The 27,245-nt window shown below is 42.5% G+C and overlaps 1 protein-coding gene across 1 annotated transcript in view; it reads left to right on the top strand.

The window, feature by feature from the left end:
- Positions 1-27,245, top strand: part of CCDC183 (coiled-coil domain containing 183) — a 341,250-nt gene that overhangs the window by 71,232 nt on the left and 242,773 nt on the right. The window contains exons 3-5 of the mRNA XM_033960753.1: positions 13,275-13,352; positions 14,793-14,960; positions 17,330-17,434. Of these exons, the coding sequence (XP_033816644.1) occupies positions 13,275-13,352; positions 14,793-14,960; positions 17,330-17,434 (351 nt within the window). The remainder of the gene's footprint in view (positions 1-13,274; positions 13,353-14,792; positions 14,961-17,329; positions 17,435-27,245) is intronic.

Genomic DNA, 27,245 nt, shown 5'->3' with positions numbered 1-27,245 from the left:
GGAGTAGACGTTCATGGGGCACCTTGTCAAAGGCTTTTTGGAAATCTAGATATATGATGTCTATGGGGTCTCCTTTGTCCATCCGTTTGTTGATCCCTTCGAAGAAGTGCAATAAGTTCGTTAGGCACGATCTTCACTTGCAGAAACCATGCTGGCTGGTTATCAGAAGTTCATGTTTTTCAAAATGTTGATCGATGTTTTCTTTTATCAGTGCTTCTGCCATTTTCCCCGGAACCGAAGTCAGGCTCACCGGCCTGTAGTTTCCCGGGTCACCTCTTGATCCCTTTTTAAAGATGGGCGTAACGTTGGCTATCTTCCAATCTTCCGGGATCTCGCCTGTTTTCAGGGATAAGTTGCAAATTTGCTGCAGTAGTTCCGCTATCTTCTCCTTTAATTCCTTCAGTCGCCTAACAATACTGTGTCTCCACGCAAAGTGATATTCTCTATGTCTTCGATTAATTCTATATCCATGTCATCCTGTTGTCTTGGATGTTTATATACTACGCCAAGATACAGGCATTTGTCCCTCCCCCTAGCCAAATTTACCCAGAGGGATTCCCCGGTGTATTTGACATTTGCGATTTTGGTAACTTTAATGTCCTCTTTAGTGTATAGTGCTACCCCTCCTCCTATTTTGTCCTCTCTGTCTCAAAGTGCACATTCTGATGATGTCAGTGGAAATAGGTGTGACTGACATACCGGAAGTGCACATTCTGATGACATCAGTAGAAACAGGGTAAATGAAGCACCGGAAATGCACTTTTCTGTTGAGACAGACATGCATTTTCTGATGTTAGCGGAAACAGATTTAGTCGAACCCCTGGAAATGATGTGGCCAGAAAAAAAAGTGTCTTTATTGTAACAGCCTTTTAGTTAAAAGACAGGTTTTAAGATCTAATTTTTAGAGCAGTAGATGCATTGCTAAGATTTTAGGGGGATTTTCAGCACACAGAAATGTCAACCGGTTACAGATGCCTTTTTTTTTCTTTTCTGGGTTGGGTTTTGGTTTTTTTTTTTTTTTTTTTAAAGAAGCACTTCAGAAGGAAACCTTGGTTAATGTTTATGGAAGGGTAATACCCCGATTGTCATGGTGACAACTGATAAGCTGGTTAATCATAAAGGTTCATGCAGCCCTTGATAAAGCCAAGGGGGGAGGTGTGTTTAAACCTGTCTGAGCATATCCCTGCCTACTGGTGTCATAGTGACGTATGCCTTAGCTCTTTAACAAGCAGAAATAAAAGTTCTCATGCTGAAACCACCCCTCTCCCCCATTGTCCCTAACTATCCATGTTAAAAGACAGAGTTTTAAGACATATTTTTTTATTTAGAGCGAGATTAACAGAGCTGACTGGAACAGGGTACAAATGAGGGAATCTTTATTGAAGCATATTTATTATGATCCAAAAGCAGCAGGCAGCTATGGCGGCATTAAGAACATAAGAATAGCCTTACTGGGTCAGACCAATGGTCCATTAAGCCTAGTAGCCCATTCTCATTGTGGCCAATCCAGGTCACTAGTACCTGGCCAAAACCCATGGTGTAGCAATATTCCATGCTACCAATACAGGGCAAGCAGTGGCTTCCCCCATATCTTTTTCAATAACAGATTATGGACTTTTCCTCCAGGAACTTGTCCAAACTTTTCTTAAAACCACTTACGCTATCTGCTCTTACCACATCCTCTAACAACACGTTCCAAAGCTTCATAAGAACATAAGAATTGCCGCTGCTGGGTCAGACCAGTAGTCCATCGTGCCCAGCAGTCCGCTCACACGGCGGCCCTTAGGTCAAAGACCAGTGCTCTAAATGAGCCCAGCCTCACCTGCATACTTTCCAGTTGAGCAGGAACTTGTCCAACTTTGTCTTGAATCCCTGGAGGGTGTTTTCCCCTACGAAGAGCGTTCCAGTTTTCTACCACTCTCTGGGTGAAGAAGAACTTCCTTACGTTTGTACGGAATCTATCCCCCTTTCAACTTTAGAGAGTGCCCTCTTGTTCTCCCTTCCTTGGAGAGGGTGAGCAACTTGTTTTTATCTACTAATCCCTTCAGTATCTTGAATGTTTTGATCATGTCCCCTGTCGATCTCCTCTTTTTGAGGGAGAAGAGGACCAGTTTCTCTAATCTCTTGCTGTATGGCAACTCCTCCAGCCCCTTATCCATTTTAGTTGTTCTTCTCTGGACCCTTTTAAGCAGTACCGTGCCCTTCTTCATGTACGGTGACCAGTGCTGGATGCAGTACTCCAGGTGAGGGCGCACCATGGCCCGGTACAGCAGCATGATAACCTTTTCCGATCTGTTCGTGATCCCCTTCTTTATCATTCCTAGCATTCTGTTTGCCCTTTTCACTGCCACTGCGCATTGCGTGGACGGCTTCATCGACTTGTCGATCAGAACTCCTAAGTCTCTTTCCTGGGAGGTCTCTCCAAGTACCGCCCCGGACACCCTGTATCCGTGCATGAGATTTTTGTTACCGACATGCATCACTTTACACTGATGCATGTTGAACCTCATTTGCCATGTCGATGCCTATTTCTCGAGCCTGATTATGTCACGTTGCAGATCTTCGCAATCCCCCTGTGTCTTCACTACTCTGAATAACTTCATATCGTCCGCAAATTTAATCACCTCACTCATCTTACCAATGTCCAGATCATTTATAAAGATGTTGAAGAGCATGGGTCCAAGCACCGAGCCCTGCGGCACCCAACTGGTGTTACTCTTCCAGTCTGAGTATTGTCCATTTACCCCCACTCTCTGTTTCCTATGCTCCAGCCAGTTTTTAAACCACATGAGTATTTCACCTTTGATTCCATGGCTTGCAATTTTCGGAAGTAGTCGTTCATGTGGAACCTTGTCGAACGCCTTCTGAAAATCCAGATATACAATGTCGACCGAGTCACCCTTGTCTATCTGCCTGTTTACTCCCTCGAAGAAGTGCAGCAAGTTCATCAAACAAGATTTGCCTTTGCTGTAACTGTGCTGGCTGGTCCTCATCAGCCCATTTGTCAAGCTGCTAAAATGCATGATAAAACAGTCCGCAGAAAAGAAGTAGTCGACTGGGTTGCCAGTCAAAATGCATACAATTTACACAGACCTGCTAGAATCCATTTTAAAAGAAATAAAACAATTGTGGCAGAAGTTGACAGCCAGTGGCAAAGCGACTTAGTGGACATGTTGGCCTTGGCCCATTATAACAATGGTTACAAATACATCTTAACGGTAATAGATATCTTGTCAAAAAATGCATGGGCCGTGAGTTTAAAAACAAAAACCGGTTATGAAGTTACCAAAGTCTTTGAAACAATATTTAATTTAGGGCGTACACCTGAAAAACTACAAATAGACAAAGGTAAAGAATTTTTAAATAAGTCTCTGAAGAATTTATTAAAAGAAAAAGGTGTTCTCCATTTTGTGACCCATAACGCTTTAAATCAGCTGTAGTAGAAAGGTTTAACAGGACTTTAAAATCCAAAATATGGCGCTATTTAACGACCCATAACACCTTTACTTATCAAGACGTGCTACAGGCTATCGTGCACAGCTATAATTATAGTTTTCACAGAACGATACAGGCAAGGCCTGTAGATGTGACACCCTCAAACTCTTTGCAGATTTGGAAAACAGTCTACGGCAGTAACATCAAAAGCAGCCCCATCAAGGGTCTTTTAAAGAAAGGAGACCATGTGAGGCTGTAAAAAACTAAAGGAAAATTTGAGAAAGGTTATGAGCAAACGTGGAGGGATGAGATATTTATAATAAAAGATGTTTTAAACAGGGGTCAGAGAAACAACATACAAGATACAGGATTATGATCACGAAGCTATACAAGGTTATTTTTATCCTGCCTGCCTGCACAACAGTTGGATTCTGGAGAAGGTTTTCTGCCTCAGATATACATGCAGATGTTCCAGATGCTTGACTCTTCAGGCTGCCTTTCAGTCAGGCTGCAAGAGCCTGAAACCCACTTGCTCTAGATGCATTTTCGGGGTGGGGTGAGGGGATGCAGAATGCATCTGAAAATTCCACAGGATCAGTACAGGTGCCAGTCTGCCTGTGCTCAAGCATCTGACTAAGCAGGGATGAGCCACACTCCCAGTGGACTGAGCCCCGAGCTGTCCAGAATATTAGTGCAGGCTGGCCTGCCCAGTGTTTTAAAAGAAGAGTTGCCTTCCCAGCTACAGATATTTGATTACAGAATCTGTATCTTCTCCCAGGCAGAGATGCCCTCCCGGAATACTGGGGATGTTTTGGGCACCAGAAAGCCTCCCAAAATCAGATTTTAAAAATCCGAAAATAAAAATCTGATACATAGCAGAAGAAAAGACACCTTCACAACCCACTTGCAAAAGTAAGAACTGAGGGAGAAAGGCACTGCTCAATGGCACAAGGAGGCAGAGCTGAAGAATCTGTTTGATGCCTTCTCCAAGTTTTCCACAATTAGGGGGATAACACCTATAGTCCAACCTACTGTACCCATTGCACTGGAACAGATATTTTAAAAACAATAGTAATTTCTCAGCTTTTTTAAGCCATGATGCTCTATGCTTGGATTTCATCATTTTGCTCTTTAGGGATCCACTATACATATCCCACACCTTTTTTTTTTTTTAATCCCACGACCGTTATTGTCTCCATCTAGAGGTGTAAAAGGGGGGAGGGGGGGGCAGACTCAACTGGGTGCTATCTTGGTGGGAGTGCTGGCACTTCTTCTCCACCCCCTCCCCCGCTGCGTGCATGCCTTCCCTTCCCCCATGCCTCTAACTCTTCGCTAGTACTAACAGCAGCTTCAACCTGCTGCTCCTGCCAGCCTCGTAACTCACTCTGAAGTCACTTCTTGGTCGTGGGACCAGAAAGTGACATCAGAGGGAGAGCTGAGGTTGGCGGAGGAAGCAGGTTGGAGATGCTGCTTGTGCCGGTAAAGTTAGAAGAATGGGGGAAGGAAGGCGCATGCACGTGGAGCAGGGAGCAGGGAAGGGGGTGCCATCATCCCATCTGTCCGCTCTCTCTATGCTACTGTCTCCTTTGGAAGGGCATACCATGCATCTACCACTCTTTAAAGAAATATATTCCTTATAACACACGTAATTTAGTCAGTTCCATAGAGTTTCAAGTTTTCAAGTTTATTTGGGCCTTGATATACCGCTTTTGTAAGCAAAACGGTTTCTAATTTATACAAAGTATTAAAAAGTTTTAAAAATATAAAATAAAGGGAACAAATTCATAGTTATGATACAGACATAACATGATACATAAGGGCAAATGGGGAGGATACATTTGGTTTTTCTTTTGATGTTGTTTGGACAACATTAAGGTCAGATAAGCAGACTTGAGGAGACATATTACGTAGTATGTTGAGTTTCAATTACACCCTGGTCATAGGCATAACATAGGTGGAAACGGGGGTTATGTAAAATCCCTCTAATGACCATAGAACTTGTGTATTATAAGAACTCATTCAACGAATTTCTGGTCCTTCAAGAACTTGAATTTGAATTCGAACAGGTGTTTTCTCAGGACTGAACTGATTGGTTTCAAGTTCTTTTCAACTTTATTCTATGAACTCCTAGTCCTTTAAGGCATTTGACTTTGAATACTTGGACTCATTTTAAAATCATTTTCTCTTTTTTCTTTTGGGCGTTTTTATTTCTTTTTTCGTTTGTATCACTCATGTGCAATTATTGTTTGATAAATTTTTAAAAGTAGCACAGGCACTTTTTTATGCTATGGACACTTTATTCTAGCACAGGCACTTTTTGCCATTGACACTTTATTTAATAAGGCTTGGGAGTTTATGCGCTGCATCACAGGGGCAAATGGTTGAAAGGAATTGTTTATTGACTCACTTTTACACATTTGAGGTTTTCTCTTATACCATGGACAACATGATGTATGAGGCAGCAACTTTTATCTAGACTTTGTCTAGGTGATGCTAGTCATCGTAAAGTCACTGCCTGAGTCTTTAAATAACTATTGGGTGCCTTTCAAATGGCTCATACTGATGTCCACTGGAGTAATAACATTTAGGTTAGAGGTTTGTTTTACAAACCCATTAAAATTGAGTTTCATTATTATTGAAACTGTTCCTTTCAATCTTTTTCTCTTGGAAAATTTTGATTGTGGGCCAATTCCTTCCCCCTTTTTTAGAATAATAGTTTACATGTATCACTACAACCCTAGGCAGTGTAATAGAAGGGATAATACTCATCACTAAGCATTATCTAAACAGATATATATATCATTAGTATAAAAGAAACCCTAAGACAATGTAGTTTGGTTTAGGTCTGAATAAGGAGAGTTAGCAAATACCAATAGAGGTGCCCACATCTTCTCAAATTTTTTCAAAGTATGCAATCTTTCAGCCGCAATTTGCTCATATTTGGCAGTCAGGCATACCAAATTCCACCACGTATTATGTTCCACAGCATCTAGTGATTTCCAGTTTGATAGTATCACTGTTATCGCTATTAATATGAGTATATGCATGAGATTATCCGTGGATTTATCTACCAAGTATGAAGACCTGTAGGTACCAACAATGATAGAAGAATACGACCATGGAAAGTTCATATTGAGTATAGAGCAAATGTCAGCCCAGACCTTTGACCAAAATAGTTGAAGCAGTGGGCAGTCAAAAATCATGTGACGAAGTGTGCCTCGAAAGAACCACAGGACCAACAATTGTCATTCTTATTGGAGTTGAGTTTAGATAATTTACTAGGGGTCCAATATGCTCTATGGAGAAGGAAAAATGAAGTTTGAAGAAAGGAGGCTGCTTTGCACACTGAGGATGTACGAACCCACAATGCTTGCCAATCTTCTTCTGTACGATCAGTTTGTAATTTAACATTCCAGCATGTCTTCACTTCCTGAGGCCTCATAGATTTTTGGTAAGTCCATTGCTTTTGCAAGGAAAGAAGCATCCCAATGGTATAAGATGTTGAGAAAGAAAAAATCTATGAGGCCTGCATGCTGTGTTAAGCTTGCTTGACATTTATTATCTTCCAGTAGTGCTACCCGATTCAGGAAAAAAAATTTTGATTCGATTCAGCCTATTGAATCGATTTGATTCGATTTTCCTGTCCAATTGGGTGTTTTTTTCAAACATCCTGGTGGGTTTATGTTATAGCCTCTTCACTCCCTTTGCCTTGTCCTAACCACACTGGTGTTGTGGTGCAAACAAAATAAACAAACAAAAAAGACTTTTCCTCGCTCTGTTAAATCCTAGCTCACATTTGCAGTTTAACACCAGCTCTGGCAGGATACACATTTCAAATCTGACATATTGAAATCACAAAACAGAAAATAGAATTATTTTTTCTACCTTTTTTTGTCTGGTCATTATTCAAATCTTGTTGGTCCCTGACTCTGGTTGCCTTCTGATAACTTGCTTGCCAGGGTTTCCTTCTTTCTCCGTGCTAACCATCCATCTTCTATCTCTGTTTTCCCCTTCCGTTTCCCTTCCCTCCCCCGGAGCTCTGGCGTCTTTCCTTTTTTTCATCTCCATCCACTGATCCACCTTTTCTCAACTACCCTTTCATCCAGCATCTCTCCCTCCTTCCCCAACACCCCAGGGTCCACCATATCTCCCTTTCTTTTCCCAACTACCCTCCTATTCAGTATCTCTATCCCCCCTCTACGCCATCCCTTATGCCCAACTGCTTTCCCTTTCTGTTCCTTCCCTCCCTAAATCCCATTTTCCACCATCTCTCTCCCCCCCAAAGTCCGGCATATGGACGTCTCTTTGAACCCCACCTTCCCTCCCTCCCTCCGTGTACCTCTATAGCTGCCCACCCCCGAAGGTCTGTCCCCCCGAAGGCCTGCACTTCCCCCTGAAGGCCTGTACTCCCCGGTAGGCCTGCGTGTTTCCCCTGGCCTCACATGCACAATTTACCTAATATCAGCAGCCTGCAGAGAAGATTGTGATGCTAGCGATCTTTGCAAGCTGCCATAGGTCTTTGGAGCTGTTTCCTCTGCTGCAATCCTGCCTCTGATGTCAGAGTTTCTGGGTGGTTTCCCTGCATGCCATAACCCCCCCCCCAAAAAAAAAGTAAAATTGCAATTTTCCAGCATTTCCTGTTTCCCCAGGCTGTTGTAGGGCAAAATCAGCACCCGCAGTGGCCATCTTGGATTTTCTTCAAACTTTTTAAAAGTGTACTTGTTACACTTAGAGCTTCATTTTCACTTCAAACTTCACATAGCCTCCTCAGGAATTGATGGCATGGATTCATGCCTCATTTGCGATGGTTGGCTGTCAGATTCGCAGCCATGTTTCATGGCAGCCACGGCCTGCGAGGGGGGAGAGGTAAGTGCGGATTTCGTGCCCTCCACCACCTCTGGAGAGGTCCCTCTTGGGCCTACTGCTACAGTGACATGAAATTCACGACTGGTGACCCTAAAAATGGCGCAGACGCTGTTTCAGCAAAATGCACTCACAGTTCCGAGAAGAAGTCTCTTAAACCTTTCAAGTGCTCTACCTGGATGCGTATAGAGCGGCCCTTGCCACAGGAAAATTTTATTCCCCTGGAATGGGGAATATGATGTATCAGGCATATTTGGTAAAAATTAAAAAAAATTTCCATGCCTGTGGCTTCCCCTAAGAATCCAGTCTAGCAGGTAGGCTCTATTCCTCCACTGGATTCCAGCTTGTCTCTTTGCTAGTTGACGGGGACACCAAAAAAGAGGCGGGCAATGCCTGTCTTCGCGTCCGCATCTCTTTCCATACCTCTGTTGCCTTAGGGCTCCTCAGCAGTGTCAGCTGATGTGACTGTCTAGCTGATTTTCATGCTCAAGACACATGTGGTACCCGGGACCTGGCGGAGGACCCGTCGGTATGCATACTGTCAAGTCAAACTGGTCTTTAGGATATCATTTCGGAATCCCTCTGGGGATTATTTCTGCAGTTGGAGCAACCTGCCTGTGCGGAATGTCCACTGATGAGTGACCAAAGACTATTCTCCACCTCCTTTCTGGATAATCCGGATCTGGTCTGGATCCTATCAGAAGTCTGGAATAGTCCGGAGGGTCTCATGAAATATGCCAGTGCCTTGGCAAGACTGTACCCCATGGCACCAGAGTTTTCTAAACATTTTTCTTTACTGAGGGAAGTTGCGGCTGTGGCTCAGGTCACTCAGCGCATTTCTCTACTCTCTGCTACAGGGGTGGCTTTGGATTATATCGTAAAATGAAAAAAGTCCCTTGATTCAGCGGCGGCCGGAGCCAGGACGACAGCGTCTAAGTCCATTGTGTCACCCGAGTGTGGTATTCCAGGTTCTGCCATGATCCTGATGGCTATCTGGTAGACATACGCCTTATATGGCATTTGAAGACCTTTGCCAAACTGGAGCTTATTTTGTGTCTGCCAGCAGACTGCTGTGGATATGACAGTGGTCTGAGGACTTTGCCTCTAGACAACTCTGTTCAGATTTCCATGTAATGGGCTCTCCTGGTTTGGCCAGGGGCTGGATGGCATTATGGCCAGTGTGCAGGACCATCAGCCTAAGGTCCTTCGGGCGACCAGCCTCGCCCGCAAGGGGTTCAGAGTGTACTAATGTTCATTTCTTCGGATGGCCCTACCAATACGCTGGTTCCCAGGCATCGGGAAACAAATTCACTTATTCGTCCAGACCCAGGTCTAGGGGCCCTTCCTGTCAGCAGTTCTCACATGGACGTCCTTCTACTCCCACGAAAAAGCAGAACTATCACCAGGCCTCTGGCTCCTCTCAGCTGTATTGGAGGGTGTCCCTTGGCTTCCTGGCGGAGTGGGAGACAGCGATCTTGGACTGTTGGGTCCCAGAGGTCCTACATGACAGTTTCAATCTGGAGTTTCTCCATTCTCGGTCGAATTTCATTCTGGGTTTGCCTGCAGGGGGACCTGCGTTAGCACTGCAGGAGCAGCCCATGGTTCGCAGCCTGCTGCATATTGCAGCTGTTGAACCCGTGTTAAGGTTGACTTATGTCACAGGGAGATACTCAATATTCATCTTTTCAAAGAAAGTTTCTGGAGCTTGGAGGCCAATTCTGGTTCTGACTGTGGTCAATGCACTCCAGACAGTCCTGTGCTTCTGATGGGAGACTGTAAGTTAGGTCACAGCGGCAGTGGTGCCAGGGGAGCTTTTTACCTCCCTGGATCTCATGGAGGCATATTTTCATATCCCCATCTTGCCGGGGTACAGGACGTTTCTGAGACGCCATGTATTGGGCCAGCACACTCTTCCGTTTGGCCTAGCATACTGGGTTTTTTGTGATGGTTGCTGCCCACCTCCACTCCCAGGGTATCCTGGGCCTTCCGTACTGGAAAGCTGGCTTATCAGAGGTCCCTCGCTAGAGGAGGGGCAACGGGCAATGCAGCAGGTACCCCTTTTGCTGCAGCACCTGGGTTAGGTAATTATCCTAAGCAAGAGCCACCTCGATCAGACGCAGGTCTTGGAGTATCTGGGGGGTTTGGTTTTTCTGACCAGGAACCAGGTGGTCAGTCTGGAGTCTTGGCAAATGTAGTTCCTATAAGCTATTCTGATCTAGTCCGGTTCTGACATGGTCAGAGGTATCGGCTCTGCCATTCCCTAATCTTCTCTCTTGGGGTCCTATTCATGGCATGCGGAAATCCACTGTTGCTGGCCATGCAAAAGGCCAGAGGTGTTTCCAGGCTTAGTTTCCAATTCCTGGGTGGATCCCTTGAGTTCCTAAGTTGCTCAAGTTCTGGTTTCCCTACAGACTGGCTCTCTGGTTGCAGTCACGTCTGCCCGTACGGTCTCAGAGCATCAGGTGCTCTTGTGCCAGGTTCCTTTTCTGCAGTTTACGAATTCTATGGTCCTCTTGCAAAAGGTGCCATCTTTCCTTCGATGGTGCTCTCTGTTTTTCCAGTAAATTAGGATTTCCGTCTTCTGGTGTTTGTTTCACCGGGGGTCATGTTCAAGAACTGAAGCTTGTGGTTCCTGGACGTTCGTTGTCTTCTAAGTTGTTCAGATGTCTCCAATGATTTTGTCTTCTGGACCCTCTTTCAGTGTTTCGGGTCCTGCCTATGAAGCTTCCATTTCCAGATGGATTCGTGCTACCATTTCTGCTGCCTATGTAGCGGCGGGGGGGAAAGAGTCCTCCCTTGGGGTGAGGGCTAAGTCATCTAGAGGAATTTCTTCCTGGGCTGCAACCAATGCAGTTTTACCTGAGCATATTGGCAGGACAGCTACCTGGTTCTCTCTGTGCTCAATTACCAAGTTTGACCGGATTGTGGTGGCGGCCAAGCTCCTGGGGCTTCGATTCTGGCGGTGGGCTCATCAGGCCCCCCTGATGTTTTAGGACTGCTCTGGTTCATCCCATCAGCCCAGAATAAAGAGGGATTGTACAAGAACGAAAGATTAGGTTCTTACCTCTGCTAATCTTCTTTCTTGTAAATCTCCTCTTTATTCTGGACACCCACCCGGTTCTTATCCGATTCGCAGATCGCCTGACCAGTTACAGGTAAGTTGGATTTCAGTCTCTGGCAAAGCCTCGCTGAGAATGTCATCTTTTCCTTGTGATGTAAGGCTAGAGGGATTCCTGAGTGGTTTCTTCCTTATGTCTGTATAGACTGTGTCTCGTTTTATGGTCTTAGAACATTTTATAAAGTTTTATAGCTCAGATTTCAATGTCTATACTGTTTTACATTTTCAATGATGAACGTTTTGAATTTTGTTAACATAAACAGAAGTGATTGTTTGACGGGGAATTCCCCATTTCCCCTCTCTCTCTCTTTTGTTTCTTATTTCTTCTGTAGGCCTTCCTCGCTTGGTGACTGACTGGATTCCAGGAGGTGTACTCAGTAGGAGGGGCAGTTCTTTGTTTAGTAAATATCCTACATTCAATAGCTTCCCAGGGTAAATAACCCATCAGTCCATCTAGGAAAAAAAAAAAAACAAAGAACACAAGTATAAGATGTTGGGGGTGACATTAGCAAAATGTGAACAAGAAAGGGATTTGGGGGTACTGATTGACAGAACCCTAAAGCCTTCAGCACAATGCGCGGCAGCGGCGAAGAAAGCAAACAGGATGTTGGGCATGATTAAGAAGGGGATCATGAGTAGATCGGAAGATGTAATAATGCCACTTTATAGAGCAATGGTCAGACCGCAATTGGAATACTGTGTCCAACACTGGTCTCCAAACCTCAAGAAAGATATAATTCTGCTGGAAAGGGTACAGAGGAGAGCCACGAAACTTGTCAAGGGATTGGAGAATTTGAGCTACAGAGAGCGCCTTAGGAAATTGGGACTGTTTACCCTCGAGCAGAGAAGACTGAGAGGGGATTTAATAGAGACTTTTAAATTAATAAAGGGATTTGATAAAATAGACCAAGAAGAAGCATTACTAACTTTTTCGGAGGTGACACGGACAAGAGGTCATAGACTGAAACTGAGTGGCAGCAGGTTCAGGACGGATATCAGGAAGTACTTTTTCACACAGCGCGTGGTGGGAATTTGGAATGCTCTCCCGGAGGATGTTGTGACAGAGATTACTGTTCTGGGATTCAAGCGCAAGTTGGATGCACACCTTCTTGCAAATTGTATTGAGGGCTATGATATATCTGGGTCTCCAATCAGGAGTACTTAAATGGGCCGCCGCGTGTGCGGATCACCGGACTGGATGGACCTCGGTCTGATCCGGTGAGGGCTTTTCTTATGTTCTTATGTCCATAATAAAGAGGAGATTTTCAAGAAAGAAGATTAACAGAGGTAAGAATCTAATCTTTCGTTGAAGGCATTATCAAGTGCTAACATAGTACCATACTTTTGTGAATCTAGCCTTATCTGTACTAAAAGGGGCTTTAGTATCATGAGGGCTATTGGGAAAGTGCCCGCAAAAAATATAATTTTGGTTATGCTTCTAGCAGACATATATTGGAGACAGTAGCTTGTAGGGTTGTGCATTCATGAGTATTGTTTGGGTGTTTATAAATTTACAATGTGTGAAAGTTACTTTTATGACAATCTATATATGAATTATTACATGCACAAAAATATTCTTGATCATACAGATGTGCAGAAAAATGAATATGTGAAAAAGCACCTTAAAGCCTACACAGAAATCATAAAACTTCATTTAAAATGAATACTAGCAGCTTTTGGTGCTTTACACCCCTAGTAGCTTGTACAGTGGTTTGTGAATTTCAATGCTCCCAAGCGAAGGTTTTCATGTACCTTTTATACATAAGATGATTGAACATCCTTGTCTGCTGTGTTAATTCAAATCTGAGAAGTCTTGAAAATAGGTCACATATACCTTCCTATGTGTATCTCCATACAGTACAATGAGACTGCCATATCAGAGGCATGCACAGGCAAAACCCGAAGAAAGTTGGAGTTAATGAGAGGCACTGTAGAGGTAAGAAAAAAAAACATTAAACATACAGTTAATATACTATATATAGCCTAACACTATGGAGACGGTATTGTGAATAGCTTCAGTGCTCAACGACAACCAGAATATTCAGAAAGAATATATATTAAATGAAAACTCGTATACACTACCTTCATATTTAATGCATATTCACTAGGGATGTCCTGAAAGCTTGATTGATTGGTGGCCCTCCAAGATCAGTGCTCTCCATCTCTTGTATACCAAATCATTACAGCTTGACAGTATAGAAACTGTATATACAAACTGAATTCTATAGAAACAGTTTATAAAACCATTATATATACCATGACCCAAGAGAGATGGTATACAAAATCATTACATATAGCCTGTTACTCTATAGATAGTATACAAAACTATGGGTGCAGTTTGATAATATAGAGATAGTATATACAGCATTAGCTAAAGTTTGATATCACACAGATTGTGACAGCAAGTGAGTCCTCACAAAAAATGGGAAGTATATTGATACTTTATAGTAATAGGGCAGCAAGAGATGTTTTACAAGGAACGTCATCTTACATCACTAGGCTCATCTCTCTGCACTGATCATGTAAAGCCTGCAAAGCTCCTTGACTCTATCAATTTTCTTTACCTACTGTACTGACATAGACCCTATTGATCTTGTCCTTTACCCTTGCTTCTCTCATGCTTAGGACACTCTGTGTTTGTTCTGTGCTTTCTTGAATTTTATATTATCTTGGCCTCCACCACTAGAGCTGCAAGGCTGTTCCATTTATTCACCATAGTTTCTATCAAATACTGCTTCCCTGTCTTACATTTGTTTGTCCTTTTCAGATGCATATTTTAAGATGTCCTTCCATAAGGAAATATGGCTTGCCTCTGGTGCATGATTTAAAACTTTTAAGATATTTAAATATCTATATATCCATCTTCATGTCCCTCTTTTCCTGCAGGATAAACATATTTGATCCTTAAATCTCACACCTCTTAGCTTTTATGGTACACACGTCTGTGGCCCTTCCCTCTATTGTCTCTACAAATGCCTGATCTTGGTGGCAATAGTGGTGATGATGTTGGGGGCTGTGATAGGGGAGGGCTTAAAATTTTTGCCCCAACAGTTTCGTCTTCATTCTTGTAGGATACCAACTCAATCAAAGCAGCTCCCTACCGAGGCTATGGTGCCATGATTATCTGGAGTAACCTCCATTTTCTGTCTAAACCAGAGCTCTTTCTGGAACACAGTACTCGTGCACATTGAATGTGCCAGTAGGTATCACCTTTGGGCAATGGATGGGACTCCCTCTTGCTCAGCTTGAAAACTGAACTTGAATCTTCTTCTGACCATGCAGAATGCTGCAACTGAGCCAAGGGATGACTTTTTGAGGGTTTTTTGCTTTACAGTGAGCCCTTCTCAAACCCTTACTTGTACTATCCCCTTTCTAGGAAGCAAAGGAGAAATTGGAAAAAGAAATATTTGATCATATGAATATACATAACCAGCTACAGTATGAAGTGATAAAAAAGGAGAAGCTTCTGGAGGACATGAAGATTGAACTAGAAAAATTGAAACACAATATTCATCTAGATAAGAGTGAAAATGAATTAGCACAGGTAAACTAAATGTTTTTCTCCAAGAAAAATTCCCAACTCTTAACATGGAGGATCTTATTAACACGGAGGGTAGATGGAGAGGCTAGGACAGTGGCTAATTCTCCAATGACTGTTGGGATTTTTTTTTCTCTTTTTTGTCTCCATCCTGCTGCATGTTTTATGGGCAAAGAGGAAAGTGTGACTATTTTATGCACATTAATCAATTCCATTTATAAGTACAGGAGGTGAGGTCTGCACTCAATTACATTTTGCATTTCTCATACTTAGAGACACTTGCATTTGCACCAGAATTAAGGGGCACTGGTACTAAAATGCATTAAGCACTTAAATGCAGTTAATGCCACATTAGCTGCTAGCGCAGAGCTGTGTAAAGGAGCTTTGTGGTATTTTTGTGGTTAATGCGTAGTAAACCAAATATTAAGTGCTTTTAGTATCAGGGGGTGTGGCTTGGTTAGAAAGTAGCTCAAATGATGAATCAATTGTTAATTGATCCACCCATGGCTCGTCTTCATTAGTTCGTTGTGAAACATGTTGGCTAAGCTATCCCAGTTTTGAAGACCATGTTCAAGATAAGTCATATTATTAACTTCATTAAAACTATTTATAGCTATTAAATTAAATTATCATTAAAATACTGAGGAGTTTACACATAATGCTTGGGACCATGAATTAACAGGAGTCCAAGGTGTTTCTCAGGATCATGTTACTGACTGATAAACTAATGAAGACGAGCCACGGGTGGATCAATTAACAATTGCTTCATCATTTGAGCTATTTAGATTAAGGCTCTTACAAGTGCAATCACTGAAGATAAGTGCTAAAGATAAATTGGTTAGAAAGTAGGCATGGCTGGTATTTGGCAATTAAATAGGAGGTGGTAAGTTACTCCTGTGTTAACTCTCAGCAGATGGGTAATTCCATGTCAACTGGTCCAATTTCAAGGAGGATCCCCAGTCAACATTTTCCACGGATACAAAATAGTTGAGATCATGCCTCAAAACTTTGGATATCCCTTCAAAAAATTTCATCAATTTCTGAGATGGTTGAGTGGGGAGCTCTGGACATGGAATGACCCAGATACATAAACATAAGAATAGCCTTACAGTCAGATCAATGGTCCATCTAGCCCAGTATCCCATCTTCACAGAGGACAATCCAGGTCATAAGTATTTGGCAAAAACCCAAATAGTAGCGACATGCATGGATGGCAACAAGAAAATAATGGGAACACCTAGAAAAGGTGTTGTATAATGTTTATCGTTACCATTTATTAAAATCCAGCATTAAGCAGAAGTATTTTTTGTAGATTGAAGCAACACCCCCCCCTTCAGCTTCCTAAACAATGGTGATTTGGAAAATTGTGCAAAAAAATATTCACAAATACACCAGAAATCATTTAGTTTATGCAGTTTTGAAATGATACCTGAAATAAGCATTTTGCCATTCTCTACCTCTAACGTATTCATAAGAAAATCACGTTGGACATCATTACTATGGGACTTCACAGATGACCATTTAGCAGATGGCAGGACAGCTTCTATACTGGGCTCAACAAGAAACAAGCTAGAATCCTGGGTTTCTAAAATTACAAATGAATTCCTGCTGTTATTCATTTTTTGATTTAAAGCATGAACTGTTGAAATGGTAGGGATGGGAAGAGGGGTAATGGTACACTGGACCACTGCAACTGCCATTTTATCATATGTGCAGATTTAGAAACTTGTTTTGAGACTCCAGATCATTTTAACAATCAGCAGTGTACTTACCTTTGAACTTTGTCCACTTATATTCAGTATAAGAAAGGGTCATGTTGATTCTTCTGTGCTTGCTATGTTACTGGTGCCTTATGGAATTGTCTAAAATCCTCTAAAACAGAGGTGTCCAACCTGCGGCCCAAGGGCCGCAAGTGGCCCAGTGAAATATTTTGTGCGGCCCCGGTTGAGGGCGATGCAGTGTTTTCCCCTGCTGCCCCCGGGTGGTTTACCGTCTTGCTGGCTCCTTCTTTTGTCTTGCTGCAGTGTTTGCACGGCCCCAGAAACATTTTTTTCGGCTAATGCGGCCCAGCGAAGCCAAAAGGTTGAATACCCTGCTCTAAAAGCTCTTTCTTAAAATGATTGTGTGACACAGAACAGGAAAAAAAAAAGTACTTTAGTCCTGACTCACATCTCTTACAGGACTGTGAGCGAGCCAAACAGAAGGGCAGCAAGCCATGTTTGACTTTTTGATACATGATTTTCCTTAGTTGCATGAACTACTTATACCCATATGTGATCAGCTAGCCACAAACTATGGCCTACCATGGTACAGTGCTGGAGCTGCTGGTCTGGAATACTACAGGCTTTTCATATAATCACATCTTTTTCTCACAGAGGATCCGTCAGCTGGAGAACAACATCTCAAAGATGGAAACCAAGTGGATGGCTGCCAAGTCTCTCCATCGGACATATTTGAGCATACTGGACTGCCTTAAGTTTGTGAGCTCCTCTTGTAACTGCTATGAATGGGATGGCAACTCTTTCCACACTGACTTGCCATGCAGCCCTTAACTCAAAAGGAAGCCCCTCATTTTAGGGCAATCTCAGCCCTCTTTTCTGGGGTTCATATGAAATTCTGTTGGTATGTAAGTAGGATGGGATGATACCCAGGACAGTGAATAGACCTCAAAGAGTTTTTAATTTCATTCCCTTCACCTCAGAATGATGTATGCTAATGTCACTTAGAGCAGTGGTCCTTAACCCTATCCTGGGGGGGTCGGATTTTCAGGATATCCCTAATGAGTATCCATGAGAGATTTGCATATAATGGAGGAGACATGCATGCAAATATGTCTCATACATATTCATTACCCTACTTTAATGAAGCTATATTGTTGTCAACAACTGTCATATAAATAATTTTACATGTAATAATACAGTAATAATAATTCAGTATAACAGTTCAAAAATTATTAAATTCAAAATTTACTATAAATCTAATTGTCAAATTTAATAAGAATTACAATATTTTACTTTTTTATATTGCAATTGTTGCACTATAATTCATATCACATTCCTCAGACATACTCATTAAAACTTATTACAATTTGTTTTAGTCCAACTCGACAGACACAAAAAGCTAATCCTCACAAATAATTACCATAGTATAGTGAATCCAAATACAGGGAAAAGTTTTACTTGAGAACTTGCACAGATTGCTCTAACAAACAGGTAGTTTATGTAATAAAATGCCCAAGTTAATTATTCTGTATTGGTCATACCATTAGACCAGTTAAGTTTAGTCCAACATTTGTGTAATATTAGACTTGGAAGGGAAGAATTGGGCAGGCATGGGACGGTTTTGCACCATACAGTGGATGTTTTACAGTTTACAGTTTTGTAGCGAATGGATTTGTTGAGAGGGAGGTTATATTTCTGCAATATTATTATGATTTATTTATTTAAATCATTTTTATTAACTTTGCAAAAATAAAGTTACATTCCAACAAAATAAGAATGCAAAGAATAAAAAACCAGTCAAGGAAACAAATCTCAGAATCAACACAATTGGATAAAACAATTATACAATAAAGAATCCCACCCAACCAAAACCCCCCTCCCATCCCACTCATCTCAGGACTGTAATACAAAAGAATAATCAAGAAATATATTAGGAATGACAAAAGAATACATGACTACGGGTATGGGGAGTTAAAGTGTCCAAAAAGGGCTGCCAAATTGTAAGCAGCAACCTGCCTTGTTTAGTTCCCACTCAGACAATTGCATGCTTTCCACAGTAAATAAATGAATCATACTCAAGCGCCAGTGATCATACTCGGTACTCAAGGGTCCTATCCAAAGAAATAGTATAACCTTCAGGCCCACCAAAATTGCTCAGCAAAGGAAGCCTTTAAGGCCTCGAGGTATAGGATGAGGAAGATCAAAGAGCCAAAATAGGCTCTAACTATTGCAGTACCAGGTGGTGTTCCACATTCTACTGACCCTAGGAAAAAACTGACCAAAAATAGCACACCCTAGGACAAATCCATAACATATGGACCAGGGTAGCCTTAGGATGACCACACTTTAGGCAAGAGCCAACAGGGACGAGTGTTGTCCTATAGGCACGCCAAGGTGCTATATACAGGCGGCAAATACATTATAACCCATTTCAAAATAAGTAATATCAGGTAGCAAACCATGGATAACTCGGAGAAAAGTGTTTAATATGGAGTCCTTGTAGATTAACATGTAATTCAGTATTCCAGGCCCCTAAAACAGGGGAAAAAGCCAACATGGAATGATGAAAATATTTAAGAGGCACCATGAGTTGAGCTTCCAACCAATAAACATTCAATAGATATTCAGAAACTGTAGGGAGTAGAGAAGTTACATAATGTTTAAGTTGAAGATAAGAGAATATATCTAAATTAGTCCAGCCTTTATCTGTCCTTAACTTAGAATAAGACAGCAAAGTATCATCAACAGTGAGTAGTTGATACAAATAAGATTTCTCTTCTCTTCCAGTCTAAAATTAGCAGAGGTCATTCCTGGTACAAAAAAAGAGCAATTCCCATTAATAAGTAAAAGAGGTGTGGCCAAAAGTCAAGATGTATCTGGGCACAAACTTGATGGCAAGTCGAGCGCAGAGGAGCAAGGAAAAAATAATAAGGGTTCCCCAGGACAGCAGCCATAACTCGAGGGGTGTGCAAAAGATAACTAAAGTGATGAGGCTTTCAGAATTGTAACTCTACAGAAAGTCCAAAAGAAATGAGACGAGGAAAGAAGCCAATCATGGATATAACACATACGACATGCCTCAACAAAGCACCGCAGAGGCAATAAACCCAAGCCTCCCCTGTCAACCGTCAAGGCTACCTGATGTAAAGGAAGACGAGGATGACTCTCCACCCAGAGTAATTCGCGCAGCAGGCAGTCAAGCTGACGTTCCACCGTTTGGGAGAGTGGAAGGTGAGATATGATTGGAGTCTACAAAATCCTGAATGGAGTAGAACGGGTACAAGTGGATCGATTTTTCACTCCGTCCAAAATTACAAAGACTAGGGGACACTCGATGAAATTACAGGAAAATACTTTTATAACCAATAGGAAGAAAAAAATTTCACCCAGAGAATAGTTAAGCTCTGGAACGCATTGCCAGAGGATGTGGTAAGAGCGGATAGCGTAGCTGGTTTTAAGAAAGGTTTGGACAAGTTCCTGGAGGAAAAGTCCATAGTCTGTTACCCAACCAAGTTTTAATTTCAGATGGTCTGCATCAGTCAGTTTGGTTTCTTGGAGACATGCAATGTCCACCTCTTGGTGGTGCAAATAGGAGAGTAATTTGGCCCTGGTTTTGCAATCGTTGGAAGGTTTAGTGAAGCTAGCCCTTAGAGCCTGATTCTGTATAGCAGTGTTTCTCGACTTCTTCAAGCCAAGTACCCCCTACGTCTAACAAATATCAATCAAGCACCCCCGCCCAAGCTCCTTCCCTGATTCCACCCCAATAATAAATAGTACTAATTGTAATGCAATTTCTTCCATTCATTTTTCATATACACACAATATAATTTTATTAGTACATAATGGTAACCACAAAATTAGAAAAACACAAAGCACACTACACAGAGAAAATGTTAATTATCATTTATATTCGGTTTCTTCAAAGAGGTTTAAAGTACAGTAAAATATGCAATGTCACCTCAGTAACTATTAAAAAAATAGACAAATATAGTAAAAAATATAGACAGCAGATATGAATTCTCAAAAATGGCACATTTCAATCACTAAATTGAAAATAAAATCATTTTCCTACTTTTGTTGTCTGGTGATTTTATGAGTCTCTGGTTGAACTTCCTTCTGACTATGCATCCAATATTTCTTTCTTTCTGCCTCCTGCTTTCTCTGTCTCCTGCCTTTCTGCCTCTGCTTTCTCTCCTCCGAACCTCATTCCCTTTCCCAACCAACATCTCTTTCTGTTCCTCCGTGAATCCAACTTTTCTTCCTCTTTCCTCCACCCCCCATTGGCAACATGTCTCCCTCTCTCTCTCACTGTCCATCTTATTCCTGCCCTTACTGCAAAGAGAGTGGGTAAAGAAAGAGAGAGATCTCTGGTGCACATCTCCCACCCCCTCTACTGCCACATTCAACATTTCTCCCTTTCTCATCCCCCAGATCTTGTGCAGCATTTTTCATCACTGCCCACCAGTCGCATGCCCATTTTTGCCTTCTCTCACCCCTCTCCAGTGCCATGCCACAACTCTCCCTCCATCAATACGTCCAGCATTCCTCCCCCTTGCATCCCCTTCAATTTGTCCCTCTGTTCCATCTCCACCACCATAGCCAACATTTCTCCCTCGTCCTTCTCTTCCCCATGCATCTCTACCTCAATCCTCTCTCTCTATACCCAACAATTTTCCTTTTTCTTCCTTTTTCCATGTGCACCATCGCTTTCCCTCTCACTCAACAATTCTCCCAAGTTAGTGCTACATTCTGTGTCCTGAGTTTGTGCCCCCTCCCTTCCTTCTGTATCCCAAATTTGTGCCACCCTCCCTTCCTTTGTCCCACGATCATGTCCTCTCTCTCCCTTACTTGCTACAATGTACTTGCTCCCTTCAGGGCTGTCCAGTTGGGCTGCTCCTTCCTGCCTTCAGCAGCACAGGGATGCGTCACAGGCTGTGGCTCTTACATACTACACGTAGCTGAACCACAAGCCTCCTATCAATTTTCCTAATGTTTTATGTTGGTCAAGTATTGTTCCAAGGATATTTATTTCTTTATTGTCTCCCCCTTTTTAATACAAATTGTAAAACACTTAGAAGCCTTGATTTGCGTTTTATCAAAATTTTAATAAACTTGAAACTTGAGAAGGTTTCCGGGTTAGCCCTGAATAGGAGGTAACTGGGATCTCCTGCTGACCCAGAAGGCTTCCCTCTGATATTCGCTCTGATATCGGAGGGAAACCTTTTCGAGTCAGCTTCAACGGAGAGAGAAATGCAGGAAGGAGAGCATGGGATCCATGGCAGCGGTGCTTCAGTGGGGGAAGACGGGCAAGGAGGGCATGGGATTCCTGGCAGCGATGATTAAGGAGAAGGGGGCAGGAGACCCGCATAGTGCTATGTACCCGCAACAAGTGGCTTGCGTACCCCTAAGGGTACACGTACCGCATGTTGAGAAACTCTTCTGTATAGGATGCCTGGTCTCAGCAGCCACCTTAGTGGCTTTTGAGAATCGCATATGGGCATCCTATATCGAATCACATTTGTCCTGATGAACACCTAACCACCCCAATTCTCTAACCAGCATTCATGTCACAGGTGCCGGTTCCAAGTTTCCAAGTTTCCAAGTTTATTAGGTATTTTTGATTTATCGCCTATTCAAAATTCAAGGCGATGTACAAATAAAATAGTTGGTAACACACTTGCAATTATTAAATTAAACAAACGATTATCTAAAATACAAATACACATATAACATTACATTTAAAGGGTATTTAAATAGATTATAATGAAACATAAGGAAAAATTATTTAATGGTTACATTCAATAATACAATCATTAATTCAAATTTAAAATATTTAATTAAATTCAGGGGAAAAACAATAGGAAGGGGGACAAAGACAATTGACCTTTTAAGTTATGGATGCGGAAAGAAAAAAAGAAGAATTAGTTATTAAAGGCGTCAATATATAGAAAACTTTTAAGTTCTGACTTAAATTTTGTTAAGTTTTTTTCCTGTCTTAGGTACAATGGAAGATTGTTCCAAGATTGAGGGGCTGTTATGGAAAAGATAGTGTTACGCCTTGTGTTGATAACTTTTAGTGAGGGAATTGCTAAAAATTGCTGGTCTTGAGATCTAAGAGATCTAGAGGTAGTATAGGGTATTAAAAGTCTAAATATAAAGGCTGGAGTTTTGTGTTCTAAAGCTTTAAAAATGAGTAAACATTGTTTAAATACTATTCTATGTGCTACTGGGAGCCAGTGGGCTTTCTTAAGTAGGGGTGTGACATGATCGAATTTTTTAGCCTTATAGATTAATTTAACAGCGGCATTCTGGATTATTTGTAATCGTTTAATTTCTTTCTGTGACAAGCCTGTAAATAGTGCATTACAGTAGTCTAATTTAGAGACTACAAGTGAATGAATTAAGATATTCAATGATTTTGAACATAAAAATTTAGATATCGATCGAATCTGATGAAGAGAATCATGTTGCTGCTGAGCTGATCGTGGCAATGGATCAGTTGAGTGGCCATGGCAGGAAACCCCTCAGCCATGAAGTCAGTCAGAAGGAGAGATGCCCAGTCCCTCCTGTTGGCATGCCCCCTGAAGATCACCAGCAGGAGGGATGCTCACTCTCTCCTGCCAGGGGATGCCTTGGGGGGGGCTATCAGCAGGAGGAATTGGGCACTCCTCCTACTGCAGAATATGTCGGGAGAGTTCACCGTTACGTCAGGAGGAATTGGGCACTTCTCCTGCTGTGGACATTTGGGTGGGGGCTTTGTGGGTTCTGGCAGGAGGAAGTGAGCATCCCTCCTGCTGGGAATGCCTCGAAGTGTAGCGGCAAGTAATTTGGCACTTCTTCTGCCAGACTTTGTTAGGAGGGTTTGCCGTTGCGGCAGGAGAAATTGGGCACACCTCCAGCCATGGACATTCATGTGGGGGGGGGGGACTTCAGGGGTTCTGGCAGGAGGGAATGGGCAACCCTCCTGCTGGCTGTGTTTGTGTGTGGGGGGGAGGGGGACATTCCCTGCTGTGGCCACTAAACTGATTGGTTGCATCTATTTGAAATGTAGATCAGAATTTTGCTGGCCTACATGTCAGGTGCTTATTGTGGCCCTAGGAAATCTCCTAGGGCCGCCTAAGCTTGCCTACGACCACTTCTGGGTAAAAACACGCCTAGCCTTGGGCGAGTTTGGCAGCCCTTTGAATCTCTCTAGGCTCATGAAAACGCCTATAGTGTAGGTGACCTGCTTTGGGGTGGTGTGGTTTTTTTTTTTAAACGTACATCCTGATTGGCTGGTTAGACAGTGGTAGGACACCTACTGTGCCTACAATCGGGATGCCATGTATAGAATTTGTCTCTTTTTGTCCATTTAGTCAGCACAATAGGTGATTTTGACATGCCAGATGTTGATTGGGGTATCCCTATTGTGAGGTCTTCTTGAAGTAGGGAGATTCTGGATTCTCTACAAGAACTGTTCCAGCAGTTGGTAATGGAATCCACACAGAATGGGGTCATAGTGGACTTAGTGTACCATGCAGTGATCATCTGACATCCAGTGATCACTGCATGGTACGGTTTAATATTAAGATGGGTATAAAGAGGGCTTATTCAAAAACAAAGGTTCTAGACTTTTAAAAAAACTAGTTTGGATGGGAGTTTACGTCAAGGAATTAATGTCTGAATGAGTGGAAGGAGTGGAAATGCAGTGTACAAAACTGAAAGGAGCGATTATAAAGGCAACAAACCTTTTTGTGAGGCAAGTAAATAAGAGGAAAAGAAGACCGCTTTGGTTCTCAAAAGTAGCAGTTGAGAAGGAAAGGAATAAGAGGTTAGCTTTCATAAAGTACAAAAGATCGCAGAAAGAACAAGACAGGCAAAAATATCTGGATAAGTTATGAGAGGTTGGTTGTGTAGTCAAGATAGCAAAAATGCAAATGGAAGAAAAAATAGCTGATATGCTAAAATGGGAAGGGAAAACAAGAAGGAGTACAGAAATGACTACGGGGCGAAGCTGAAAGAAGCCAAGAGAGAGATACGTCTGGCAAAAGAGCAAATGGCTAGAAATGTAAAAAAGAGACAAAAATTTTTTCAGATATTAGTGAAAGGAAGAAGATGAAAAATAGAATTGCAAGACTAAAAGATGATATGTATCGATATGTGGAGAGTGATGAGGAAAAAGCAAACATGTTAAACAAATATTTCTCTTCTGTGTTCACAGAAGATCCTGGAGAAAGACCAAAATTGTCTGGCAAAGTTACACATGAGAATGGAGTAGATACCATGCCGTTCACTGAACAACTTGAAAAATTGAAGGTGGACGAAGCAATGGGACCGGACGGGATCCATCCCAGGATATTGAGGGAGCTCAGAGAGGTTCTGGTGGTTCATAGTAAAGATTTGTTCAACAAATCTTTGGAGATGGGAATGGTTCCTGGGGAATGGAGAAGAGCAGATGTAGTGTCGATTCACAAAAGTGGGCGCAGAGATGAAGCAGGAAACTACACTTCAGTTATTGGAAAAATAATGGAAGCTCTGCTGAAAGAAAGGATAGTGAAATTCCTAGAATCAAATGGGTTAAAGGATCCAAGGCAACATGGTTTTACTAAAGGTAAGTTGTGCCAAACAAATCTGATTTAATTTTTTGATTGGGTGACAGGAGAATTGGATCAAGGGCATATGCTAGATGTTATTTACTTAGATTTCAGCAAAGCCTTTGACACAGTTCCTCATAGAAAGCTCTTGAACAAACTTGATGGGCTGGTTAGGACCCAAAGTGATGAACTGGATTAGAAACTGGTTGACGGACAGACACCAGAGGGTGGTGGTTAATGGAATTCGCTCAGAGGAGGGAAAGGTGAGTAGTGGAGTCCCTCGGGATCGGTGCTGGGGCCGATTGTGTTCAATATGTTTGTGAGTGATATTGCCAAAGAGTTAGAAGGAAAGGTTTGCCTTTTGCAGATGATACCAAGATTTGTAGACACTGAGGAGGGAGCTGCAAAAGTTAGAGCAATGGTCCAATATCAGGCAACTAAAATTCAGCACAAAGAAGTGCAAAGTAATGCATTTGGGGTTTAGAATCAGAAGGAGCTGTATATGCTGGGAGGTGATGATGGAGACAGAAAGGGAGTGGTAAAAGAGGAGAAGGAGATAGCTGACAGGCTAAATGAGTTCTTCACTTCAGTCTTCACGAGGGAGGACACAACCAACATTCCGGAACCTGAGGAGATCGTAAAAGGAGATCAGGATGAAAATCTGGTCCAACTAGAGGTAAGCAAAGTGGATGTCCTCAGGCAGATAGACAGGCTAAAGAACGACAAATCGCCAGGTCCGGACGGCATTCACCCAAGGGTACTCAAGGAACTAAGGAATGAAATAGCTGAGCCACTTAGACAAATATGCAACCTATCCTTAAAAACTGGAGAGATTCCGGAAGACTGGAAAATAGCAAATGTCACGCCCATCTTCAAGAAAGGCTCAAGGGGAGACCCAGGAAACTACAGGCCGGTGAGTTTGACCTCGGTCCCAGGAAAGATGATGGAAGCTGATTAAAGACTGCATCTGGGAGCACATCGAAAACACTGGGCAGCTAAAGCCGAGCCAGCATGGCTTCTGCAAGGGCAGGTCATGCCTCACTAACTTATTATACTTCTTTGAGGAGGTAAACAGCCAGGTGGATAAAGGGGAATCTATAGACATCATTTACCTTGACTTCCTAAAAGCCTTCGACAAGGTACCACATGAAAGACTACTAAGGAAGCTATGGAACCACGGGGTGCAAGGGGAGGTCCACCGATGGATCAAAAACTGGCTGGCGGACAGGAAACAGAGGGTTGGAATAAAGGGCCATTACTCAGACTGGCAATGGGTCACGAGCGGAGTTCCGCAGGGGTCGGTGCTGGGACCACTCCTGTTCAATATATTCATTAACGACCTGAAAGCAGGAACAAAATGTGAGGTTATTAAATTTGCGGATGACCCCAAATTATACAGCAGGGTTGAAAGCAAGGAGGACTGCAAAAATCTCCAAAAAGATCTGACAGTGCTGGAAGTGTGGGCCAAAAAGTGGCAAATGAGCTTCAACATAGGGAAATGCAAGGTCATGCATGTAGGGAAAAAGAACCCGATGTTCACTTACAAAATGGGGGGGATCACCGCTAGGGGTGAGTAACCTTGAAAGAGACCTGGGAGTGATGGTAGACACATCATTGAAGGCGGCGTCGCAGTGCGCCACAGCCTCAAGGAAGGCAAACAGAATGTTGGGCATCATTAAGAAGGGTATCACAACCAGGACGAAGGAAGTCATCCTGCCACTGTATCGTGCAATGGTGCGCCCGCACCTGGAGTACTGTGTCCAGTACTGGTCGCCGTACCTCAAGAAGGACATGGCGGTACTTGAGAGAGTCCAGAGAAGAGCAACTAAGCTAATAAAGGGTATTGAAGACCTCTCATATAATGACAGACTGAAGAAGCTGGGGCTTTTCTCCCTGGAAAAGCGGAGACTTAGAGGAGACATGATAGAAACCTTCAAGATCATGAAGGGCATAGAAAGAGTAGACAGGGACAGATTTTTCAAATTACGGGGAACCAC

The sequence above is a fragment of the Geotrypetes seraphini genome, chromosome 10 (genome assembly GCF_902459505.1).
Source record: "Geotrypetes seraphini chromosome 10, aGeoSer1.1, whole genome shotgun sequence".
Taxonomy (NCBI): domain Eukaryota; kingdom Metazoa; phylum Chordata; class Amphibia; order Gymnophiona; family Dermophiidae; genus Geotrypetes; species Geotrypetes seraphini.
This window is presented reverse-complemented; position numbering and strand designations above follow the sequence as displayed.